General features: G+C 33.0%; 2 protein-coding genes across 2 annotated transcripts; both read left to right on the forward strand.

Moving 5' to 3' along the window:
* The first annotated feature begins 3772 nt into the window (after nt 1–3772).
* LOC101247561 (protein indeterminate-domain 12) lies at nt 3773–8297 on the forward strand. The gene is made up of 3 exons (XM_004230169.5): nt 3773–4566; nt 6079–6475; nt 7422–8297. The coding sequence occupies exons 1-3, from the start codon at nt 4416–4418 to the stop codon at nt 8146–8148; spliced, it is 1275 nt and encodes a 424-aa protein (XP_004230217.1). The 5' UTR covers nt 3773–4415; the 3' UTR covers nt 8149–8297.
* Nucleotides 8298–10058: 1761 nt separating this feature from the next.
* On the forward strand, nt 10059–23288 carry LOC101247861 (acyl-CoA-binding domain-containing protein 4). The gene is made up of 18 exons (XM_004230170.5): nt 10059–10473; nt 10900–10970; nt 13863–13926; nt 14003–14074; nt 14184–14378; nt 14466–14543; nt 14834–14932; nt 15108–15177; nt 16939–17000; nt 17855–17994; nt 18364–18490; nt 18586–18700; nt 19737–19825; nt 20615–20698; nt 20864–21046; nt 21670–21825; nt 22438–22497; nt 22768–23288. The coding sequence occupies exons 1-18, from the start codon at nt 10312–10314 to the stop codon at nt 22948–22950; spliced, it is 2010 nt and encodes a 669-aa protein (XP_004230218.1). The 5' UTR covers nt 10059–10311; the 3' UTR covers nt 22951–23288.
* Nucleotides 23289–25061: the final 1773 nt, after the last annotated feature.

Raw genomic sequence — 25061 nt, forward strand, 5'->3', positions numbered from 1 at the left:
ACTTGTACATATTAAAAATTAAAAGTCATTATTGTCAGCTAACGCCAAGTTACGCAATAAAAGTAAAGAGATAAGGAGTCATGCCAAATGCTAATCCCATTATCTATTGTTGAAATAAAATTCAATAATTTCAATGTTTTTTTATTGTTATAATACAGAGGAGATGGACATAAACTGTAGTAGTCAAAAGTCAAATAATAAATCCTTAAAATTAAAGCATGAAAAATATTTTAAGGGACTCAGACAGCAACATCCAAATTAAAGATGCTTGTTATTGGACTCTTATACACTGACATTTCAATTGCTTTAATTAGTTTTCTTTTTTTTTTGAAATAGAAATCATTATAATGACCAATCATAACAAAATTCAAATTGCCTATGACAATACCAATAACCACTTATCTTTTTTCTTTATTCTTTTTTTTTTAAAAAAAATAAAGAAGTTAATATAGTCATCTTGTGCATGATTGCATATATTTTTTACCCCTTTTCTAAATTTTAGTAGTTGTTATAATACTGTTATTTAGCTCATATTGACCCCATTTTAAGTAATTAAAAAATAATTTAACACTGACCGTCTGTTCATATTAATGCTCTTAGTATCAATTTACCCCCCAGACCTCATTATTAAGGCTCTTACTAGTGAATTTTTTGACCAATTCCAAGTTAAGTTGTTCATCTTGTACTAATAATTCCATGGAAATTAATGGCAACACACTTCAACAACATTGATCCTATAAATTATTATATATAGTTTAATAAAAGTATTAAATCAACTTTTCAAGAAGGCGTCAAACCTTGCTTTAGTTTTGTATTTTTCTATATTGAAGTTATGTAAGAGTGATGTGTCTCTTGTTTTAATTAATTAAAGTTAGGTAAGTTTGAAAGCATATATGAAAGTAACGTTGTTTAATTAAAGAAAGTGAATTATTGTCCCATATTACAGTAAATTTTTCACATAGATATTTCAATATACAAAATGATAGGATGGTTTATTCATGGTAATTGTGTGTGTATATATATATACCGAAAGTCCGAAACATGAGAAATCGTATCTTCGATTTTAGTAGATTGAATGAACTGAATTCTTATTTAATATGACAAATTTAAAATTATAATTTAAATATTAATATTTTAATATTCACATGTTCTTGTTATAAAAGTGGCTCGTATATGACTATATCGTTATAAAATTGACACATACATGTCCCATAGTTACAAAAAGTGGCTCACATATACTCTACCGTTACAAAAGTGTTAAAATTAATTTTTTGACTTCTTTGATTATTATTACTTGAGTTTCTTAATTACTCTTGTTTCAATTTTTCTTTCATTCTTTTAGTGTAAAATAAGAGAAATAAAAAGAAAGAAATGTGAATGAGAAAAGAGTGAAAAAAAATTAAAACTATTTTTTTATTATTGTAATTAATTTAGTATTTATATTTGTAATTTTTTTAGGATATTTATGATAAAGATTATAAGAAAATAAGTGAAAAGCATAAATTTAATCATAAAAATAATATATTCAAATTAGCAGTAAAAAGGTAAAAAATATATGAGAAGGATAAAATTTATCCCTACATGGATTTTTTAAATAAAAAATATTTTTTCACTTCCGTTAGATAAAAGGGTATATGTGAATTATTTGTACAGCAATAGGGGTATATATGAGCCATTTTCAGAACTAGATGTGTATCATCTCTAAATGATAAAGTTGAAGAGTATATAAACCCTTTTCCCTACTTAAATTATCGGAAAAATGACCTAAATACATAATTTAACTTACCATGTAATTTAAAGTACCTAACATTCGAAAAAATTTCAAAAATCCATACCCTCTTCAATTTTCAGATGCATCACTTTAAGCGGTATATTAATCAATTGCACGATGTATCATATATGAAATGATACATTTAAAATTAATACGCGATGCATTTCAATCCCACAAAATCTCAAACTTTTTGTAATTTTAAAAAAAATAAAAAAATAAGAGGTGATTGTTTTTAACACGAAAAATTGTGTAGAATTTCCTAAAAATTAAAAGGATAACTTTCACATATAGCAAATAAAAAATTCATATTTGTATGCTATAGCAAAGGTTGCATAATTGCGCTTCATAGCAAATATAGAAATTGCATAATTCGCTATACATATACAGTTGAAGCAAATTGTATAAAACGAAGTGTGTAAAACAAGAAAGAGAAAGACACTTAGGCAGAGAACTGTATAAAAACGAAGTGTATAAAACAAGAAAGAGAAAGACACTTGGGCAGAGAACTGTATAAAAACGAAGTGTATAAAACGAATTGTATTATCATAAGTGTATAGAACGATTATATACAATTTGAATTTGTATAAAATGAGAAAGAGAGAAAGACAAAAAAAGACTTGACATTGAATATATAATTGAATCGAATTGTATATAACGAGAAAGAGAGAATTAGATACAATTTGAAAATTGTATAAAACGAGAAAGAGAGAAATTAGATACAATTTGAAAATTATATAAAACGAGAAAGCGAGAAAGACAAAAGAAACTGGGCATGAGAGTATTTTTATTGTATAAATAAGTTTATAGAACAAAAATATATGTACTTGCATGTGGATATACAATTTTCTTACGTTTTATACAAATAGAAACGCAATTTATACATTTCGCTTCTGTTTGTATAAGTGAGAAAGGCGAGGATGGTGAGCGAGATTTGGGAGAGTTGCGAGCGAGATCTGAAAGAAGGGAGAGAGGGGAACAAACATATATGTATTTATACAATTTTCTCTGCTTTATACAATTAGAAACAATTTCTATACACTTGTGTTTGTTTAAAAAGTGAGGAAGCGAGCGAGATATTGGAGGAGAGTGGCGAGCGAGATATTTGGGAGAGAGGCGTCTGACAATTTTTTTATAAATGTTTGCTATGGAGCACAATTAAATTAAACCCTAGCTACTCTATTTATTTTAGGTTATTAGTTGCTATTATATACAATTTTCTAAAAATTAAAACGGACGAAACACATATGGGCCAGGATTCCGGGCCAGGGTTTGAGTCAACTCTCAACCGTGACGAGCGAGGATCTTTTGGTCATTTTATACGAGCCTTTGCAGGCCTTATCGTGGTTCGTCAACAACTACAGGGACAAATCAGGAAATAAATACATTGCTTTCGTTTAGACCACAACCAGAAAAGGACAAACCGGCAAATATAGAAAAAAGGCCAGCCCGCCAAGCAATATCCGAAAAGTTGTTAGGTTTAATTAAAACACCCCTCGAACTTATCTTTTCTAAAATTCATGGTCCCATATTTTTCGAATATGACAAGAAACAGCATATGTTTTCTTTTCCTCGTATAGTTTGAGGACATGGAGTAACTTTGTATTGAATACTTGAATTCAAACCCTATTTTTAGTCATCTCTATCTTTCATTCATAATAAAATACGCTTTTTCTTAGACATATTGGTGTAAAATGTATTGACTGAATTGAATTTGAACGAATTAAAATTAATTGAGTTTATAAATCGATTGGCCATTTAATCTTTATCTAGTTTTATTTTTTTGTTTGTTATTTTATTATATTTTATTTAGTCACCCAATTTAATTTATATCTCGCTTAAATAAGTTCAACTATTAGATGGATTGAATTGAACATATATTTTTTTATGAAAATCGAGACCCTTCGTGACGTGGTCTTAGACTGATTAAATCTTGATGGACCAGGAACTAACATAAATAAACGAATGATTAATCTGCACGAATTAAACTTACCACGGGGGGGGGGGGGGTTGGTTAATCTATGGTAAGAGCTTTTTCTAATTTTTATATCTAACTAATACCATTAGATAAAGAAGCAGTTCATATCCAAAGTTATACTATCATTCCCAAGGGAGTAGCTTCCATATATAAAACTCCATATTTTTTTTTATCTAAATTCAAAGATTCTAACTACTCGCCTTTGTTTTTACAAGTCACAATCAAATTATGAATAGATTAGATATGAAAAACGCAAAAAATAAAATAAAAATACTACTATTTACTAATAAAATAAATTTAGACAGAAAACAAAATGGCAATTCCAAAATTATTACAAACCCTAAGGTTTAATTCACATGTATTCATATACACAAATACACTATATTATTGCATAGTACCATTAAACCATACAACTAAGTTTACCAAATTATAATTATTTTTTTGGGGCATTAACCACCCCCCACCCCCAAAAAATAAAAAATAAAATCTCTCCTCTCTGTCTTTAATTACCATAAATCTGGGAGAATTTTCTGGTTCTTGTCTTTCTCTTCTTCTAAACAGCAAATCCTTAGTTTTGTTAGTTTCTAAAACCTCAATATATATAAGAAATTAAAGGAGCCAAAATAATCTATATTTAGCCTTTTGCTTTCATTATTATTTACTCTTTCAATGTCAAACTCAAACCTCTCTTCTGGAAATAGTAGTGAAGAAGCAGATGAAACTCCTTATGTGTTGTCTAGTACAAGTGATGGATCTAGTGCTCATCAACAACATTCTCAAACTAATAATAAGAAAAGAAGGAAATTACCTGGAAATCCTGGTAAGTTTAATTCTTTGATTTTCACCTTATATTTGTGCTAGCTTGTAGTTTTAATTTAATATACTATACATTTTCCTATCCATACTAGTTTCAAGATTACGATGGTTCGATCTAATTACTCCTTTTGTCTCAATTTATATAACGTACTTTATCTTTTAATTTGGTATCTCTTATAAGGATTTTATCTCATTTTGTTCTTGTTTAAACTTTGTTCATAGATAAATTAAATACATGTCACATAAATTGAAATGAATAGATAACAGTAGATTCTCTCACATTAATCTGTGGTCACAAATTAGCTAATCATACAGTATCTTGGATCAGTACTTTACCTTACAAAGATACAGATAAGATTACAAACCTTCTTCATATATTCTATTGTTTGATTATACTATTAATAATATAAAGATAAGTTACACAATTTCTCTCTACTTTATTTATCAAATTATACTGGACATGTTATTATTGTTATAAATTATCTAGTCATACAGTACTTAGGATCATTCTCTAGTTTATAAATATATGGCCGGCAGGAAAATTCAATTTTTGTTTGACGACAAATATCCATGCAGAAAAAGAAATTGGATTTTACCCATTTTGTTTTCTTTAATAACTTTTTTTAGTGGTATACTAATTGTGTAAATAATTAATTAAAACGATATTGGAAAGTGATAAGTATGTGTAGGTAGTTGAAGGTTTGAATACTTCAATTATTGGTTCAATAATTGGAGTAAACTGTTGAATGCTGCGTAGATATGTTGGCATATATTCAAATTACTTTTTTTTAGAAACTGTTTCATGAAAAGAACTTTACATATGTTTCATCTGCATGCATGGATATTAATAATATTAATTAAACATATCATGTCTGCATTTTCTCTTCAATTCAATCTTTTATCTTATAAAGTTATCTCCTTATTGCTGATATAATCCAAAAATAAATAAAAATCATTCATACACGGAAGTCATCATTTTATTTTAAAATAAAATTAGTTTGATAAATAAGTGTGAGTTATTAAGGAATATAAATTCCTAATGTTACAATCATATATATTCCAAATGTTACAACAATTAAAATTAAGGGATAATGCACAAGTATCCCTCAACCTATGTCCGAAATTCCATAGACACACTTATACTATACTAAGATCCTATTACCTCTGAATTTATTTTATTAATAGTTTTCAATCCCTTTTTGACTTACGTGACACTATCTTGTGGGGTCAACGCTGATTGACTTTTTTTTCAACCTAGTGTCACATAGACAAAAAAGGGTAGAAAATTACTTATAAAATAAGTTCAGGGGTAATATGACCTTAGTATAGTATAAGTGTGTCTCTGAAATTTCATACATAGGTTGAGGGATACTTGTGCATTTTCCCTAAAGTTAAAGTTATGTTGTTTGATTTGTTAGATAGATGATTCGGACTGAATTTGAGCGAATTAAAATAAAATTAGTTATTAGATAAATAAGTGTGAGTTATTGATCAGCCCCAAAAACTACATGTGCAGATCCTAGTGCTGAAGTTATTGCGTTATCACCAAAAACACTAATGGCAACAAACAGGTTCATCTGTGAAGTATGCAATAAAGGCTTCCAAAGGGAACAAAATCTTCAACTACACAGGAGAGGACATAATTTACCATGGAAACTAAAGCAAAAAACAAGCAATGAGATTAAAAAACGCGTTTATATTTGCCCAGAAAGTTCGTGCATTCATCATAATCCTTCTCGTGCTCTTGGAGATCTTACGGGGATTAAGAAACATTTTTCTCGTAAACATGGTGAAAAGAAATGGAAATGTGAAAAGTGCTCTAAAAAATATGCAGTGCAATCTGACTGGAAAGCTCATTCGAAAACCTGTGGCACAAAAGAGTATAAATGTGACTGTGGTACAATCTTCTCCAGGTTAATATACTTACGTAATCATCTTATCTAAAAATTTAAATTGTTAACGTATTAATTGATTTTACTTGATTATTTGTTTCTTCAACTTGCCGGAAGTGGTCTATTCTCCTTTATAAGACAAAAAGAACACCTTAATTTTATGAATTTGGACAATTTTTACCCTTTGTGTTAGTTTTGATGTAGAGTTGGACCAGAAATTCATATTTTTTTACATGGTATCATAGGTACAACTTAGACTCATTCCCAATTTTTGTTCATTTAATTGTTCACGCACTAGTTAATAATGTTTGAGTGTGTGAGGAAATGATAAGAGTTCCGAATATGTAATGGATATGAACTATTTTTTGAGATTAAATTAGGTCTATAATCATTTCTTTATAAATTTAAATTCATGTATAATGTTGAATTATCTGACTATTGAAGAGTGTAGACAATGATGTTCAATTATGTGACTACTAAAAAAGTATACATATCTAGAAATTAAAAAATGTACCACCTTATATAAATATTATGGATGTCAAACATTAATTTTAAGTGTCATCGACACTGAAGTACTTCTTTTGCAAAGGAAGACTTTGATAAATAGGCGGAACCAGGATTAAAAGTTTGGTGTTTTAAAAAAAGAGAGGGGGTTCGAATCCACAATTCTAGCTTGAAAATAATTTATTCCTTAGCATTGATCCATCAATTAATTTTATTAGGGATTCCCAAGTTAATATATGAAAAAGCTTCGAATTCGTTTGAACCCATGAACCCTATCAAGCTCCATCTCTGATTTGATGATATTGTACTTTTAACATTAGTACTATTTTTTTTGGTCAAACAGTTGACTTCTTAAATATTAAACCGATATCGTAGAATAATTTTAATCTCATTAAGACCGTCCTTGGTTAATTTTTAATTTCTCATTTGATAACTACATGTAATTGACTATTTTATTATGCAGGAGGGATAGCTTTGTGACTCATAGAGCCTTTTGTGATGCTCTAGCTGAAGAAAACAACAAAGTAAACCAAGTTTTAGCTTCAACCACACAACCTTTAGCCACTGGCCCTGAACTTATTTCAACTACTCAAATGTTGAACTTGCCACAAATCAGAAATTCAAACATGAAAATTCCTTCAATACCCTTAAACATGGCAGGAAGCATGTTTTCCTCTTCTTCTGGATTTAATCAGCTAGGAACAAATTCGTCGAATATGTCATCAGCAACAGCGTTGTTACAACAGGCAGCTCAAATGGGTGCAACAGTGAACAATAACATGAACTCTACTCTGTTTAATGGAGTTCAAATTCCAATTCAAAGTAATCATGATCATGATCAAAATGAAACACAAATAGGGAGCATATTGCAGGGATTTGGTGGATCTATGTTACAAAATAACGGCGATGATCATCACAAGTCTTCAAGAGTATTGCAGAATGAGCAAGGGTGGTTTAATAATAATAATAATAACAGTAATACTGGTTTGTTTAATGAAAAGCAGAGGACATTGAATAAAGAAGCTGGCCATAGTAATGAGGAGAGCTTGACTCTTGATTTTCTTGGGATAGGAGGAATGAGACACAGGAATTTACATGAAATGCATCAGCACCAACAAGAAATGAGTTTCGAACAGCAACAAGTTAATCACCAAAGTATTCAACGAGTGAACTCCATATGGGATGATTGAAAGAATATCTGAATTCTGAAAACAGGGGCGGAATTACAATTCGAAGTTTATAGGCTCGGCATTTTATTTCTTTTTTCATTACTGAACTCGGAAGTAATAATTTGTATATATTCAATGAATTTCTTGATGAAAATACTGGTTTAGATGAATCTGTAGTGTATATACACTTTGAAAGAAATTAGCAGCATATGATAGACCCTAATTGTGTACTATCTTGTTTGCGACATTTAAATCTCACAAGAGTTCGATATGAATAAGATATACACGTGGGATTTGAAAATGAACTTACGTTTTCTATCACCTTTTATATAAAATTAGATTTTCAAGGAATTCAAAAGATAAAGAAGTAAACCTATGAACTAACCAAAAAAAGTTCAACAATTACATTACATACATAAAAAAAAGATTACTATGTATAAATAATATAATTTTTTAACAAAAGAGTCGAATGACTCCTCTGCCCCCAATTTGGCTCCGCCCTTGGCGATGAATTATGAACTTTTATGGCATAATATTTTGAAACTAATTTTTGTTCTATGATTATAAGTTAAATAGGATCTAAATATAGTTTGTGTTTTTTTTTAAAAAGAAAATATCGCTTGTGGGTTATAATGAACTTATGTTGCTAACACCATAAGTTCAATAGAAATTATGAAGCATGATTTATATTATACTATGCTATGAAAATATAAACTTTTGCCTGCCAATTCTTTTGATGGAAAAAAATATATTAAAACTGCTAATTTGAGTTGGAAAAAACAAATCACCTCAAAATAAAAGAATCCATGCAAATGACTCATTGACAAAGCCACCACAATCCACAAGTACACAAAGGGTTCGAAAGGCTAACAATGAATTTTTGGGCCGCCTGATGAATAACTTTGAAGCCCAAAAGAAAAATTCCATGTGTGGGTGTTTGACCAAATTGCCTTAGCTAATGTAGACATATTATGCATCCCTCCGTACTCCCTCCGTTTAAAAAAAATGTCCCTATTTTCCTCTTTAGTTTGTTTAAAAAAGATAAACAAAAATAATCCCTTTTCTTTTTTGGCAACACTTCAACATTAACTTTCCAAGTGGCATGCTTAAAATCACAAAATTAAAGAGCATTTTGGTACATTTGACATAACTTTAATTTAGAACCACAAGATTAAAAAGTCTTATTTCTTTTCTTAAACTTCGTTCCAAGTCAAACTAGATCATCATTTTTGAAATAGAGGGAGTAGTACTCTTTTGGACAGACAACTATTTAGGTTTAGTAGTTATTAAAAATAATTACTATTTTCGTCTATTTTTATTTGTCATATTATATATTTAAAGAGTTTAATTAGATTATAATAATTTGATATTTAAATAAAAAAATTAGATATTTAAAATCTATACGAAAAGTACTACTCCATCTGTCTTATTTTATGTGAGTTAGTTTGACTTGACGTGAAGTTTAAGAAAAAAAATACGTAAGATTTTTTTAAAACTATAGTCTACAACGAATGATAAGATGTGGTTGTAAATCATAAACATTTTATAGTTACATTGTTACTTAATATATAAAATGTGTCATTCTTGTGGGACACACTAAAAATGAAAGTAAGCCACATAATTTGCGTATCAATATGATGAAAAAATACATAAAATGTTAGTCAAAACTTTTATAATTTAACTCTAAAAATAAATAATGACAATTAAAAATTGTAATTTTTTTAAAAAACATGTTTATGAACATATTACAAAACAATATAAATGATATAAACGTATTCTTTCTTTTGGTTCGATTGTGTTTAATGTTTTTCGTTTCATATGAAACTAAATCAAATATTATGATAAATTTCTTATTTTTTATATTAAATTAAACAATAGTAAATAAAAAAAGAATTTATCTGATAAGTTTAATTGATTTTTCGGTCAGGTGCAGGTCTACTATGAACCGTGTCACAACCATCAGGGCAGCGTACAACTCACGAATGAAAAGGTACTACACTAAAGCGCTGTCGATAAAAGACTGTCCCATATCCAATTTAAGTCACCCCTTTAATCTTCAAATATATAAACAGTAAATCAAAAAACTCCAAATCTTCACTTTCTTTGTAGAATTCATTGATCAAGATCTGAAATTGTGATCTGAAGAAAACGCACAAAAGTTTCAGAGTGAGTGAGAGAAGTGAAATGGCGATGGCGAGGGTAAGCTCTGGCCTCGCGTATCCGGAGCGATTCTATGCAGCGGCATCTTATGCTGGGTTTGATGGATCTTCCGACTCCTCTACAAAAGGTGTCAGCTCCAAATTCTCAAACGACGCTGCTCTTCTACTATATGCCCTCTATCAGCAGGTTCTCAACATTTTCTGTCGGTTTCATTTACTTCTGATGTTCTACGCATTCATGATTTCATTTATCTACTTTGAGTTCTTCAAATGGCTTGATCTAATGCTTCATTATGTGAACTGTACTTGTAATCTTCATTTGTATTGTTATGAACGTCTGATTTGTTGATAATTCAATTGGAAAGCGTGTTTGGAATATTGTTTTGGTTGAAATTCATGTAGATCTAGATGGTTCATGTTAAAATCACACCATACATAGGCATTGCATGTATGCATGTTAATATAAAGAAGACTATATAGGAGTTAGGATTGCCGAAACCGTGAAAATTGGAAGATTGAGTTGAATGCTTGTGTTGTTTATAATAATTTAGTGGAATGCAAAACTCTAGCATGTTTTGTAAGATGTAATTTTTGCTTGACGGTCTAATTGCAGGCAACTGTCGGACCTTGTAAGATTCCTAAGCCTAGAAGTTGGAGTCCAGTAGAACAAAGTAAATGGACAAGGTTTGTTTTTCTTTCTTTTTTCCTTTGCGATTTGCATATCTAAGCCTGATAATGTTATTCTAGGATAAGAATACATGCTTGTTTTTCTTTGTCTCTTTGTAAAACCTGTAGTTTGATTCTACAATTCAACTTGAGAAGATGGTTCTTTGGTGTCCTTGTCAGTGAAGAAACAAAATCTGATTAGACAGTGTATTCTCTGCAATCTGTCTGCTAATGAATAAATTGTTACTATTTGTATATTTTAAAGGATCGGTGCAAAGACTTAGATAATACTATATTACAGAGAGTGAGTGAGAGAGAGAGATGTCTTAATTCAATATATATAGTTACGAGTGCAAAAGAGGGGATATGTGTTTCTTCTATATGTGGACCCTATTGCTGAAGTACTTATGAGTTGCATTGGTTACCGTCAGTCATGGCTGATTAACACGTCCAGATGACTACTTATGAGTTGCATTGGTTACCGTCAGTCATGGCTGATTAACATGTTCAGATGACTGATGTTCAGTGCTAATGGGGCTTGACGATTTGAATGATCTAATTACTGACCGAACCATTGTTGGTAAACTGATGAGATAAATGGAAACTGACCACTAATATGAGAATGAAACGATTGATGGTACTGATTTTGTGAAATTCGTGAAATAATGACAAGGACCATGTAGCTTTTAAGCAAAAAGAGAATAGTGAAGCCCATGCTTCCTCGAGGTGAGCCACACAATTCACCAGATTTACAAAAATTATGACATGAATTTTCTCGAATGCTACTAAAAGCACTAATTAGAACATCACAAACGTACTGATGACCATATTAATATAGGCATAAGAAGTAACTTCAGCTTACCAAGTACATGACTAAAGATATGAGGATATGGAATTCAAGGGTTAAGATAAAAAGTTAGTTTGTAGTCGAGCGTCGTCTAGTTTTCCTTTTTCAGTATTGTTATTATTACTCTCCACTGATATATTTTTTATCACTTGCTGTTTCCTTTGATTCGGTTACCTTATTATGTATTGTAGTCACCGTTCCCTTCTCCTTTATTTTTAGCATAACTTCCTTACTGCTGTATTTCCTTTCCATACTTGTTTCTGATATGCTTTACTTGGGCTGAGGGTCTATCGAAAACAACCTCTCTACCTTCACTAGGTAGGGGAAAGGCTGCATACCCAACACCCCCACCTCCTCACATAACCCATTTGTGGGATTACACTGAGTTTTTTGTTGTTAAAATCAAAATCAATTTTTGACTTTCAATTAATTAACCAAGGAAAACAAGAAAAAGAAGTAGACGACGGAACAAGAAAAAGGAAAAAAAGAACTTCGTCCAAAAAGAAAAGAGGAAGAAAAGAAATAGAAGTTGTAGAAAACACTTGGCGATTTCTTTCCATTGGTTTGGTGGACAAAGTTACTTGGTACCTGTGCTGGTGGTAGATAGCAGGTATGCTATGGAATTGATCGAGGTACCTGCAAGCAAACCTGGGACAACAATTATTAAAAAAATGAAGATGTAACAAACTAAAGAAGAAGAAAAATACATGAAAACAAAGAGAAGGTTTAAACATTGCGGGGTCGTTTGGTAGAGTGTATTAATATAATGCAAAATAAAGTGTATAAGTAATGCTTGCATTAGCAATGTATGGATTAGTTATGCTTGCATTAATTATACATAGACATGCATTGTTTGGTTTGATGCATTAAAAATAGAATGCATTGCATTAAAAAAACTATTTACAAAGATACCCTTTACTAATATGGTGGAAAAGATATAAAGAAGGTATTGAGGGGCAATGCATTAAAAGCATTGCAGTGCTAATACCGCGTTCGCCATAGCGCCTTTGGCGAATGGCGAGGCGAGGCTGTGTCGCCATTATCCACTGAGGCGAGGCGACCCAATGTCGACGTAAATGGCGTCGCCATTTTGATTTTTTTTTTTTAAAAAGTTTTAACTTAATAATATTAGTTTTTTTTTCTATTTTCAAACTTTATCAGACTTTCGTGCATTCCTCTTCTTCTCTTCCTCGAGTCGCTGTTGCTTCTTCTCTTCCTTAGTCGCTGCTCTCTTCTTCTCTTCCTCAGTCGCTGCTCTCTTCTTCGTCTCTTTCCCTCGAGTTGCTGCTCCATTCGTCTCTTTCTCTTTCACTCTTCACTGCTCCCTGCCTTCACTACTCTTTTTTTCCTCTGTTTTCTTCACTCTCTGTTTTGTCCTGGATTACTGTAAAATGCTTTCTGCTTTCACTGTGTTGTGATTGTTGTCCATTATTTTTTTGAAAAAAAATTAGTTCTTCTACAATAATTATTATAGAATTTGTAATATATGTAATTGCTATTGAAATTTTGAATATTATATGTACAATTAAATGTTTTTAATTTTTGACATTAATTGGCGCCTCGATTCAAAAAAGCGAGCGCCTCGCCGCGTGGCAAGGCAGGCCCTTGTCCCCTTTTGTCGCCTCTCGCCGTCCAAAACACTGTCCATGGTATTAGCAATACACACCTTAATGCACATTAGAGTGTATAACAATAATGGTACTAGTAATACACAAAGCTAATGCATGCATTATTTTTTTTAATACACTCTATCAAACGACCCCTACCTCTACTCAAATAGCCTTTTTATTTCCTCCTCCTTCATCTTTTAAGGCGATTGCGTTGAATGTTACTTATTTCTTCTGTTGGCTTAGCTAGTTAGCTAGAAGTTGAGTATAATCTATGTGCCACCTTTGATTGATTGATCTCTCATTCCTTCTCTTCTTTAATTTGATCTTCTGTTTTACATATGATCTTAGAGGTCAGTGCAGATCAGTTCTTTCCTACCTTACTATACTAAGTATTCTCATATCAGTGATGTGACTTTAGCTGTGTACTTTAAGTTTCTTTTTTTATTTGTGAAGCTGGAATGGGCTTGGAAACATGGTTTCCACAGAGGCAATGCGTCTTTTTGTGAAAATATTGGAGGTTTGTGTAGATCTAACTCTTCCCAACTCTCAATAACTTAGGAGTATGAATTAAATACGTTAACATGTTTTGGTAGGAGGAAGATCCAGGATGGTATTCGAGGGCTTCAAACTTTGTTTCAGAGCCTGCAGTACAGGGTGAAAAGAATGTGAGTGTATGTTAGTTTAACGATTCTCTTCTTAAGCCACTTTTTTCTAGATGTTTCGTGCATCTGGACCTTTTTTAATTTGATGTCCCCAACTTCTTCTTTCGTGCAGAATGAGACGATAACAGAGCCAGTTACTGAAAATGGAAATGTTCTTCCTGAGATAAAAACTATTCCTGCTGAAAAGGGAAGCTTGTCAGAACCTCAGGATAAAGATGTTGTATCAGAAGGCTCTGGTGCAGTTGGTGTGTATGACCAATGGGTTTCACCTCCTATATCTGGTCCACGGCCAAAACCTCGATACGAGGTAGTATTTGTTTTGCACTCTTTGATTTTTAATTTAATTTTAATTCTCTTAAATGCCCTTCTTCAATTTTTTCATCTCCTTTCACAGCATGGGGCAGCCGTTATTGATGATAAGATGTATATATTTGGAGGGAACCACAACGGACGCTACCTTAGTGATCTACAGGTGGGTGAACTGTCTGCCCAAGGTGGTCTTTGATATCTCTAGGAGATCAGTGATGATTTCTTGATCATCAGTTATGAAGTTTTTCTCATGAATCAGCAGATTTTCTATATTCTGGCTAATACCTTTTGGTGGTTGTGCTTGTAAGCTTGTTGTTAGTCTTTAAACTGTAGATGTTTGCATTTTTATATCTTATTCTATTCTGTGATTCCATCTTTCCTGATAAAAACTAGCTTTTCTTCTTTGGTAGCTGGGTACTTGAATTCTCTAATAAGGTTTGAGGGTCATTGCAGGCTTTGGATTTGAGAAGTTGGACATGGTCGAAAATAGAGGTTAAATCATCTGGTGAGGCTTCTCAAGCGCCCGTAGCTCCCTTTGCTGGTCACTCCCTGGTTAGTACATATATTGGTTTAATATAATGGTGGTCACACTCATTATGCTCTGTATTTGCGCAAGGATTCAGCTCATTTAAGTTTGAAATTTCTCTTAGCTCATCAAGTTGCATTCTCTCTCTCTCTCTCTTTGCTTTTCCTTTTTTATTTGGGGTTTTCTTTTTGTGTTTCATAGATACCATGGGGAGGAAATAAGCTCATTTCAATTGGTGGACATACAAAAGATCCTTCTGAAACTATGCAAGGTTCGTTCATTTTGTTTAAGATTGGTTTCATTTGCTTTGACATTGTATATGAGCAGTGTATGCCATGATGTTTAGTGGCAAGTTATATACTAACAGCCTAAAAATTGATCTGAAGTCTGATCCTACCGGGAAGACATGCTAATTGGTCAGTTGGTTATATTCACTGTGATTGTGTGCATTCTCTTTTCTTGGTGTACGATAGCAAACTTACTGCAGAAATGAAGCAATTTTTTTGTGCTTATACTTTTCTAATTTAGGTCGCTTGTTTGAGTTTCTCATTTACCCCACAAATTGTTTCCGTGAATTCTTTGCTGGACCTCTGAGAGAAAATTGCTCCTCCCTCTCTCCATCCTTTTTTTTTTTTGGAATGATGCGCTTGTAAATCAGTTCTGTGATGCAAGATGTACCCCCCTAAGCCCTTCCTTTATGTTTAACTTGTAGGAAGTGGAAAATGTCTTATGTAATTTTATATCGGAGATTGTCTCTGTGACTCTGTAAAAGTTGCATATACTTAGATGGTATTGAAGCACAGCAGCTAACTTTTTTTTGATAAAGGTAACATGATTTCATTTATCACATACCACAGAGGTACTTAAAATACTAAAAAACACAGCAAAGCTGCTACATTCTCAGTGCCTCAACAAACTCCAAGTACTGAGAAATGTTATCTACCATGCCTCTAATATACCAAAAGAATAAATTCTGAAGACATCTATTTCTTACAAAAGACATGACTTTTTTGATTCTCAAAACATCTCTTATTCCTTTCTAACTAGATTGTCGAAAAGATGCAAACAGGGACAGTATGCCAGATTATCTTTAAGTTTTTACTGACTTTCCAATTCTAACATACCAACAAGCCTCTCATATTTTATGGCATCACCCGTTTACGCCACTGGTTAGAAGTACTACAGCTAACTATTCTTCAACTAGTTGTCATCTGCTATATGAAGCCTCTGTATCTGTTCTGCTGATCTGTTAGAGCCCATTTCGTTCCAATACTCACTAATTGGGAGTTCTTTAAGACTAAATTTTCTGTAACCAGGTTCTAACGTTACTATAACATCCACTAAGTTTTTTCCAACTAGTTGGTTTTGCCTATATGGATTATTTGCTTCATCATTTTCTGCTGTTGATGCAGGGGTCCTTAGAAATTGTATGTCTTTTGAGACAACTTTTCTCCCTGGGAGTTTAGGTGTATGTCATTTCATGTTACCACTTCCTATGATTATAGTTTTGCAACTATTGGCTGGTGCATTTGGAAGTCTACATCTCACATGACAGATTCTCTAAGACAGCTTCTCTTATTTTATCTTCTGTGTGTAGACTTTGCATCCTCAGTCATATGTGATTAATTTTAATTTTTTATGGCTTAATATCCATATTAGCATGCACATTTTACGAGAGCCCTGAAAAGGTGCAATATTCATTTTACTGTAGCATTGCTTTCACAGTTGTCCTGTGGAACTTGCTTTCCACTTTGGTATCTTTCTATCACATAGCACTCCTAGCACTTCTCCATTTGTTCTATTTGGTAGCATGTTAGTTGACTTCAAATCATTCAATAGCTCAGGTACTTGCCTAGGGATTGCTTCATCTTGGTATTTGTGTTGGTCTTGCTTTACGACTTTCTTCTTAACAAATCTTAATTGCTGGTGGTGATTAGAGAAATATTGCTATCAACAGATAAACATCTATTTTTTAGAATCTTATTCACTTGAATATTTGTTGTGCTTAATTTATGCTCCATTCATTTGCCAGTTAAGGTATTTGATCTGCAAACACATACTTGGTCAAACTTGAAGACTTATGGAAAGCCGCCGGTATGTCTGTTATGCCATGACTCTTTGCCCTTTGAGTTCTTTAAGTTTCATGACATCCTTGCTTCAGATTTTGATAACTACATCTTTTAGATGTTTCCCATCTTAAGTGCTGTTTTCTTCATTACATTCAGTTATAAGATTTGATTTCCTTCAGGATTTCCATTTTCATGGTTTCTTTTGTCATTTTCGCACTTTCCTGTGTTTGGTTCTATGGCGGAGCGTAAAGGGGGGAGGGGGTTAAGGAGAGAGAACTTAACTAGTCTACGTTCCAAATGAAGTATTGATATTTTGGTTAAAGTTGTTTGGTAGGTTGGAAGGTAAGTAAATGTTGATACACTTACTCTTGCTTTAGAAGGATGGGAAAATTGAAGACAACTTCTCCAATTTTACTTCATTTTATAAAACGCTAAATTGCTTGGACTCTTCACTTTTGGTGCCGCACCAGTGCCGGTGTTGACGTGGGGGTGGGATTCATACCAGATCTGGTCAACCAATTTTGGTTACTTTGACAAAAACTGTCGGAGAAATTCAGGACAGATAAAAACAAAAGCTGATGTGAAATTGAAATTGAAGAAAATGGAATACCTTGTATATATAAATTTCTATGTAGTCCTTTTCCTTTTATCTCTGTTTGGATTCTCCTCTTGATCAACATTTTCTCCTCATAATACCTTGTAAGTTTTCCATATAATGTCTCATAATTTCCCTTTTTCACCCCAACTAACGTAGCATGGGATTAACATGTAATTGGTCATCTTTGGTCTTATTCATTTTAAGTGTGAATGAAAGAAGCTCACTAATTATTTTGTACTTCTAGTTTGACTAAAAAATAAAATTCCCTTTTGCTTTTGCAGCTATCTCGTGGAGGTCATTCAGTTACCCTTACGGGAACAAGCTTAGTAATATTTGGAGGCCAAGATGCAAATCGATCTCTTTTGAACGATCTTCACATTCTAGACTTGGAAACCATGACCTGGGATGAAATGGACACATTGTAAGATTCTTTTAGGAAGTTAAAGCATCTTTGTTTTCCCCTTCGTATTTTCTTGCTTGCCTGTTGAAGGACAAACAAGTTTGTCTCCATCTGTGTGTCTGTCGCAAGCTTATGCTTTTCACAAGACATAACCTTGTCAGGCTAGCTTGCTCCTAATGTTTGTGTGTGTAGGTACAATCCCAAGTCAAAAATGTTGTAATTAAAAGAGAAATAATCTATGTATAATATTCTCTATATCTTCTCTTGGAAAGCTTATCTCTACAAGCGCTTAGCAGCAATATACCTTTATCAACATGCAATAATCCTAGTGGTTTTACCATTTCATATTATGTTAACTCCTTATTCATTCACCTAGCTCGTTTTTGGTAGGGGGGTGGCTCCTTCTCCAAGGTCCGACCATGCTGCCGCAGTACATGCTGAGCGATACCTTCTCATTTTTGGCGGGGGCTCTCATGCTACTTGCTTCAATGATCTGCATGTCCTTGATTTACAAACTGTGAGACAGTGCATTCAGTTTTTAGCTGTTGCAAAACTGCTCAAGTACGATTCTTTATATATAACGGGTGATTTCTATATATTCTACTTATGTAGATGGAGTGGTCAACGCCTACTCAACAGGGTGAAATACCAAGTCCACGTGCTGGCCATGCTGGTGTGACAGTTGGAGAGAATTGGTTTATTACTGGTGGAGGCAACAATAAGAGTGGTATGCATTTGTCCTCTTAACAATTTGCTCGGGATCACAACAATTCTAACTTCCAAGTTTTTATTCTTGAGAATAGTAAATGGCAAGCTCCTCTAAGTGCATGTTGTGAGATTTGCATGAACAAAACCTCCTCAGTGTTGTTTATATTAGGATCTTGTACCTTTCCCTTTTTTTCCTTCCAGGTCTTATTTACCTTTTTTAGAACTTTAGAAGTCACTGCTTAAATACTGACATTATGCCTTGTAATGAAGAATCAAGACAGAATTTCTTTGTCATAACATTTGATGGCCTTAATCTTATAAGAGATGATGATATAACCAGTCTTTTTTTTTTTGAGGAGTTGGGGGGCGCAAAATCATTCAATCAGATAAATTCCTTCTTTATGGGTCTGGGTGTAATTTCAGATCGTCTCATGAATCCCTTTTAGGAATTGTGCTATCTATATTGTTGCAATGTACTTCTGCTAGTGTGAAGTGGCCTGCGTTGTTGGAGAACTGCAATCAAGTGGTTCCAATCATTCCTGATTTCCATCTTAAAATATGTTTCATCTATGCTCACGTTCACATCTTTTTTCGTTGTGTGATTCTTCCATTTTAAAATTCTCTCCCGGGAGAAGGTAGAAATGGCTAACTGTGCAACCCTTTTTTCACAAAGGAAGCAAATTCTAGTTCCAAAACATATAAAATGTCTGTTGAACCTGATTCATGGTAGCATTGGGCTTTTTTAATGCTATGAAAGGTAGCAAATCAGATTCAAGTGGATTTTTTTGGTTATTCTTCTTGGTCTGTATAGGAAGTAGTTTGGTCTTTGTATGACAGGAACTTTAGTCAGTGAGGAAGTCATTTTAGTTTCTTGGTTCTGATTGTTGGTGAACTTGGAGAAACTATGCTTATCCAATAGGACATAATTGGTCATTACACGATGTAGGCAATTCCGTAAATCACTTTATTGTTGCTTCAAAATTGTTAATTTTTGTTAACTAGTACCAAACTTCATGTATTTATGTTATTTTCCCACTCTCTTGTACTTACTACAGGGGTGTCTGAAACTGTTGTCCTCAACATGTCTACACTGGGTTGGTCCACCGTAACAACTGTTCAAGGGCGTGTTCCTCTTGCTAGTGAGGTATTTAATGTTCTGATTAGTGTTGGACTTTTAAATCACTAACTAGTTTATTCTTTTCTAATTAAGCATTTGGTGGATAGGTTACAAAGCCTACTTTTGTTCTATTATAGTGATGGTATACTAGAAGCTATCTTGATTGGACTATCCTAGTTTGAGCTTCATGTCTGTAATATTGATATGGTGCATGTAGCTTTTCGTCGTACTTTTTTCTCTTCAATATTTGCCTTAGTTTCTGCTCTCGAGGTGTGGTCAATACTCTGGTCTAATCTGCAATATGTATCAATGTGACTTGAGGTAGTGGAGTTGGACTTGCAGAAGATTATCCATCAGACTTCATGAGCAGTTGTATTGTCTGATCTCCTTCATCCCTGATATTCTGTGGGTGCTGAAGATAAGTTTGACTAAAATCCAAATTGACCATAGTATCAAGATAGCTCACTCTCAAGTGTTACCAGCTTACACCTAAACGGTCAAATGACTTGGTTGAATAGTACAGTTCTGAAACTAGATTTCGTTGTTGGATACAAAATTAAACAACACTGAAAATTGTTAGAGCTTAAAACTCTTGATGAACTAGAGCAAAACTTGTTTGGTGTTCTTTATTGCTGTATGGACACTCATCACATGAGACGGAAATGTATACTTCAAACTTGAGATTGTATGGATTTATGATTAATAAATAACGGCATGTTAGTTTTGAGCATTTGCGGAGTTTGATAGTTTGTTTCTGTATATCTGAATGTTAAAATCTTATTAAATTGTGCATTATAATAATTCTCGTGTCAACAGGGCTTGAGTTTGGTGTTGTGTTCATACAATGGTGAAGATATCCTAGTTTCTTTTGGAGGATACAATGGGCGGTATAGTAATGAGGTGAGGTTGCTAATAATTCTTCTTTTCTGGTACAGACGAACTTTTTTCTCACCTTTCCACTATCAGATCAGACCTTATATGGCAGCTTGTGGGTTGCTTGGTTTCTTTATCCCTGTTATGACTACTTAATTATCTTTGTTGTGGCTTTGCTTTATTCTTTATAAGGTCAATGTACTGAAACCGAGCCACAGATCAACTTTGCAATCTATGGAGACTCCTGTACCTGATAGTGTTTCAGCAATGCAAAATGCTACTAATGCCACGAGGGATTTGGAGTCAGATATTGCAACAGTCCAAGAAGGAAAAATCAGGGAAATTGTGGTGGACAACATTGAATCTGAACCAATGGTATTATGATATATTAAATCTGTTATCTTGCATTAATTGTTAATGATATGGATGTGAGTTTGGTTGCTTGGCTTTAGAAAAAGAACTTCGGTTTAGTTTGTTTAACGTCTTTTATACACACAGCTGGTATGTTGGTCTATAAAGCTGGAGTTTGAAGTCCAGATATGATTTGTACTCTGATTAGAAAATAACTATGCATGCCTTAATCTAGTAGGTGAAAGGATGTGCTTTTCAAGCTATGAACTCCATTGAAGTGCTCAGCTCTGATTGATTGGATCCCTTCAAAGAGATATAACCCATTGCACCTACTCTTATCTTATTAGAATGGCAAAGACTATGAATTAATTTTGGATATGTAGCTTGGGTTTGGACAGGTACACAGACATGAGTCCAAGTCTAGCAAACTGATGAGTTTTATAAGTACACATGCATGTACTTAATGCTATTTATATGGGATCAAAATTTCTCCCTTCTCTTGTTGCAACTGATAATCCACTACATTGTCACGTTCTTTTTATATCAGTCACAATACTTGTTCTGTATGATCATACTCTTCTCTGCTATCATTTTGTTTGTTTTCCTCGTCTTTCCCTTGAGACTTGTTCCTATGTCTCATCTTGCAGGTGAACAAAGTTGAAGAAACTAGTGAACGACTTTTAGCTGCCCTCAAAGCTGAGAAGGAAGACTTAGAGTCATCTCTCAGCAAAGAGAAGTTGCAAACGCTTCAGCTGAAGCAAGACTTGACTGATGCTGAGGCTCGCAATACAGATCTTTATAAGGTAACTACTTCTTCATTTTGATAAGTCTGCTTTTCAGAGTGTTGGCAAATACTTAGGCTGTTTTATCTTCTTTCTAATTTGATGGAACTCGGGCTTACATATTTCATCTTGGTTTTCTTCTTTCTACTAGTATCTTTTGCACTTTTATAATGCTCAGTGAGTTATTAGGCTACTTGTAATTTATGGTTCCCTTCCGCAAAAAAGTGTATTTGTCTGGAACTCTGGAACTGTTCTTCCAAGGCACCTTTTCATATTTCATCTGTCTGTATTCCATTTTCCATTGTAGTTCCTGGTGTATCTAGATTAAGCAATTACTAATTTTCACTGTTACTGCTGAAGAATGATTGAGTCACTCCCCTTTTTTTTTTCCGGTTTCTTAGTCATAATAAAAACAATATCAATTAATGTGCAGAACTAGTGTCAAAAAAGCATTTGGTGACGGGGAAAAATATCTGGCATTATGCATCCTTTTTGTGATTTGTTGTTTCATGTGCAATGGTCTCTTTCTTCTTCCAGTGGATGTCCTTAATTTGCTTCCCGGCAATAGGGACACGACTGGGCATGATCCAACAGTAACATTCAGTTTCAATTATGATTCTCTTAATTATGCAGGAGCTCCAATCTGTACGTGGTCAACTTGCTTCTGAACAATCCAGATGTTTCAAACTAGAGGTATGGAATTGTTAAATTTATTACAACATGTTAAAGAAAACTCCTGTTTACACTTCTTTTTAAAATCCTTTTGTGGTGGGTGGGTGGGGGTTTTCCTGACTCTTATATACTGGAGAATTCCAAAACTGAGAATATTATGAGGTATTGTAACTAAATGATGAAGCTTTACCATATATTCTTAGCATATTATGTCTCCCACTGTACACCCACACCTACTCATGATACATGCATATTGTATGGGAAGTAACCAAGTTTAAGCTATTTCAACAGGTTGATGTTGCGGAGCTAAGACAAAAGCTACAGACTCTGGAAAGCTTAAAGAAAGAACTTGAGCTACTCCAACGACAAAAGGCTGCATCAGAGCAAGCCTTAAATGAGAAGCGAAGGCAGAGCTCTGGTGGAGTATGGGGATGGATTGCTGGAACTCCTCCTAATCAACAAGATGATGCTTGATGCAATAAGTTTGATAATAGAAAACCAGTTTTCATTGATAATTTTTTTTATTAAAAATATTTTTATTATGTTAATGGTTCTTTCACAGATAGAATAAGATATGGAGTCGAGAATTCTTTTAGGGTGGAGGTAAGTAATGTCTTTTGTATCAAGGCAGGCGGGACTTTTGTTGTATTATTATGAGTGGCTACTAGTGCTACTTATTTTTTGGTCTGAGTATTCACCAGAACTATCCTCAGAGAGAGAATTAATTGGTAACAAAGTATAGGAATGGGGTTTTCAGGTATTTATGGATTTTTGTAATGCATTTCGTCTTACTGTATTTGTCTCATGGAAAAGCTAAGAGTTATTCATAGAATGTAGTATGAATTGTAATACTTTTTTAGCCTATGGTTGCATTCAGTTACTTCTTGTTTAAACTGTCATCCTTGGAATATCGACAGAGAAGTTTATGGGCAAGGGATAAAATTGCTAGCTTCAAAGAAACTGTTGGTTAGACTTCAGTTCAAGTTAAACAGCTTAACGCTTTTTAAGCATTGGAAACTAATCCTATAAATAACTAATTTCGTATTTAGATAAAATTGTTGAGATTGATAGTAATAGATAACAAAGAATAACACATATTTAAGTTCTGTCAAGTCACGTTATAGATCTTGCAAAATAAAATTAAAAAAAGGCAGAAGTTTTGGGTGGTACGTTCATGAATTTTCATTAGCTTTCACTTTTAACTTGTTACGGTATGATGTGGCACATTACTTGCTATGTCTATTTCTCAGGATGTTGTATTTGGATGATGGAGAGGAGATAATTAATGTTAATAAGAAGTCATTTCTTTTTATTGTATGATGAACTTGTATTCTTTATGAATACATTCTCAAAATATTCTGACAAAAATGAATTTATATATATTTCCCTACCAAACACACCCTCAATGCTTTTCTTTTTGTTAAACACCCTCTATGTTTCTAAACTTGAGCATCAAACATTAAATCATTGATTTGCTAGATTTTTTACTCTAATAAAAGATGTGTTATCAAACATTAAATCATTGATTTGCTAGATTTTTTACTCTAAAATATGTGTTATTTATAGTTTTCTCTATTTGAGAGACGCATACTTGGAATTATGATCATATATAAAAGTTTTACAAAGTAACTTATTTTGATATCATCTATTCGTGTTTATCTTTTAAAATATTTTATATACATTCACTTCAAATATACATTGTATGAACTTCAACTCATCGAACATAAATATAAAATAATTGTTATTTAAATAGATGATATATGATTGAATTTTCAGTCCAATATGATTGAAATTCAAAAAAAAAAGATTAGACTTAAACTCTAGCCTAACTTCAGACACAATCAATCTTAAATAAATTTATGTGTATAAAAAAATTAAAAAGTATATCCAAATAATTAGATAACTCGTCAAAATAGGGTACCTGTATACGTCGGCCTGTACATGTGGCTTTAATCTTAAGAATTCGGACTAATCATTTTTTTTTAAAGAAAATTGTATATAACAGCAAACTAATAACCTAAAATAAATAGAGTAGCTAGGGTTTGATTTAATTGTGCTCCATAGCAAACGTTTACAAAAAATTGTCAGGCGCCTCTCTCCCAAATATCTCGCTCGCCACTCTCCTCCAATCTGTCGCTCGCTTCCTCACTTTTTATGCAAACACAAGTGTATAAAATTTATTTCTAATTGTATAAAGCAGAGAAAATTATATAAATACATATGTTTTTGTTCCCCTCTCTCTCCTCTTTCAGATCTCGCTCGCCACTATCCCAAATCTCGCTCGCTACCCTCGCCTTTCTCACTTATATAAACAGAAGCGAAATGTATAAATTGCGTTTATGTTTGTATAAAACATGAGAAAATTGTATATACACATGCAAATACATATATTTTCGTCCTATATACTTATAATTGTACAATAAAAATACTCCCCTGCCCAATTTCTTTTGTCTTTCTCTCTTTCTCGTTTTATACAATTTTCAAAATTGTATCTAATTTCTCTCTTTCTCGTTTTATACGATTCGATTCAATTGTATATTCCTTGTCAAGTCTCTTTTGTCTTTCTCTCTTTCTCATTTATACAA

Source organism: Solanum lycopersicum, chromosome 1 (assembly GCF_036512215.1).
Source record: "Solanum lycopersicum chromosome 1, SLM_r2.1".
NCBI classification, from domain to species: domain Eukaryota; kingdom Viridiplantae; phylum Streptophyta; class Magnoliopsida; order Solanales; family Solanaceae; genus Solanum; species Solanum lycopersicum.

What these genes read in the sequence shown, in the direction of transcription:
- LOC101247861 (XM_004230170.5), top strand. Translation starts at nt 10,312, where the DNA reads ATGGCGATGGCGAGGGTAAGCTCTGGCCTCGCGTATCCGGAGCGATTC. An exon ending in TCCTTCTGAAACTATGCAAG is followed by an intron (nt 15,178 to 16,938) that starts GTTCGTTCATTT and finishes TTCATTTGCCAG; the next exon opens with TTAAGGTATTTGATCTGCAA. An exon ending in TGGGATGAAATGGACACATT is followed by an intron (nt 17,995 to 18,363) that starts GTAAGATTCTTT and finishes CGTTTTTGGTAG; the next exon opens with GGGGGTGGCTCCTTCTCCAA.
- LOC101247561 (XM_004230169.5), top strand. Translation starts at nt 4,416, where the DNA reads ATGTCAAACTCAAACCTCTCTTCTGGAAATAGTAGTGAAGAAGCAGAT. An exon ending in GAAATTACCTGGAAATCCTG is followed by an intron (nt 4,567 to 6,078) that starts GTAAGTTTAATT and finishes CTACATGTGCAG; the next exon opens with ATCCTAGTGCTGAAGTTATT. An exon ending in TGTGGTACAATCTTCTCCAG is followed by an intron (nt 6,476 to 7,421) that starts GTTAATATACTT and finishes TTTATTATGCAG; the next exon opens with GAGGGATAGCTTTGTGACTC.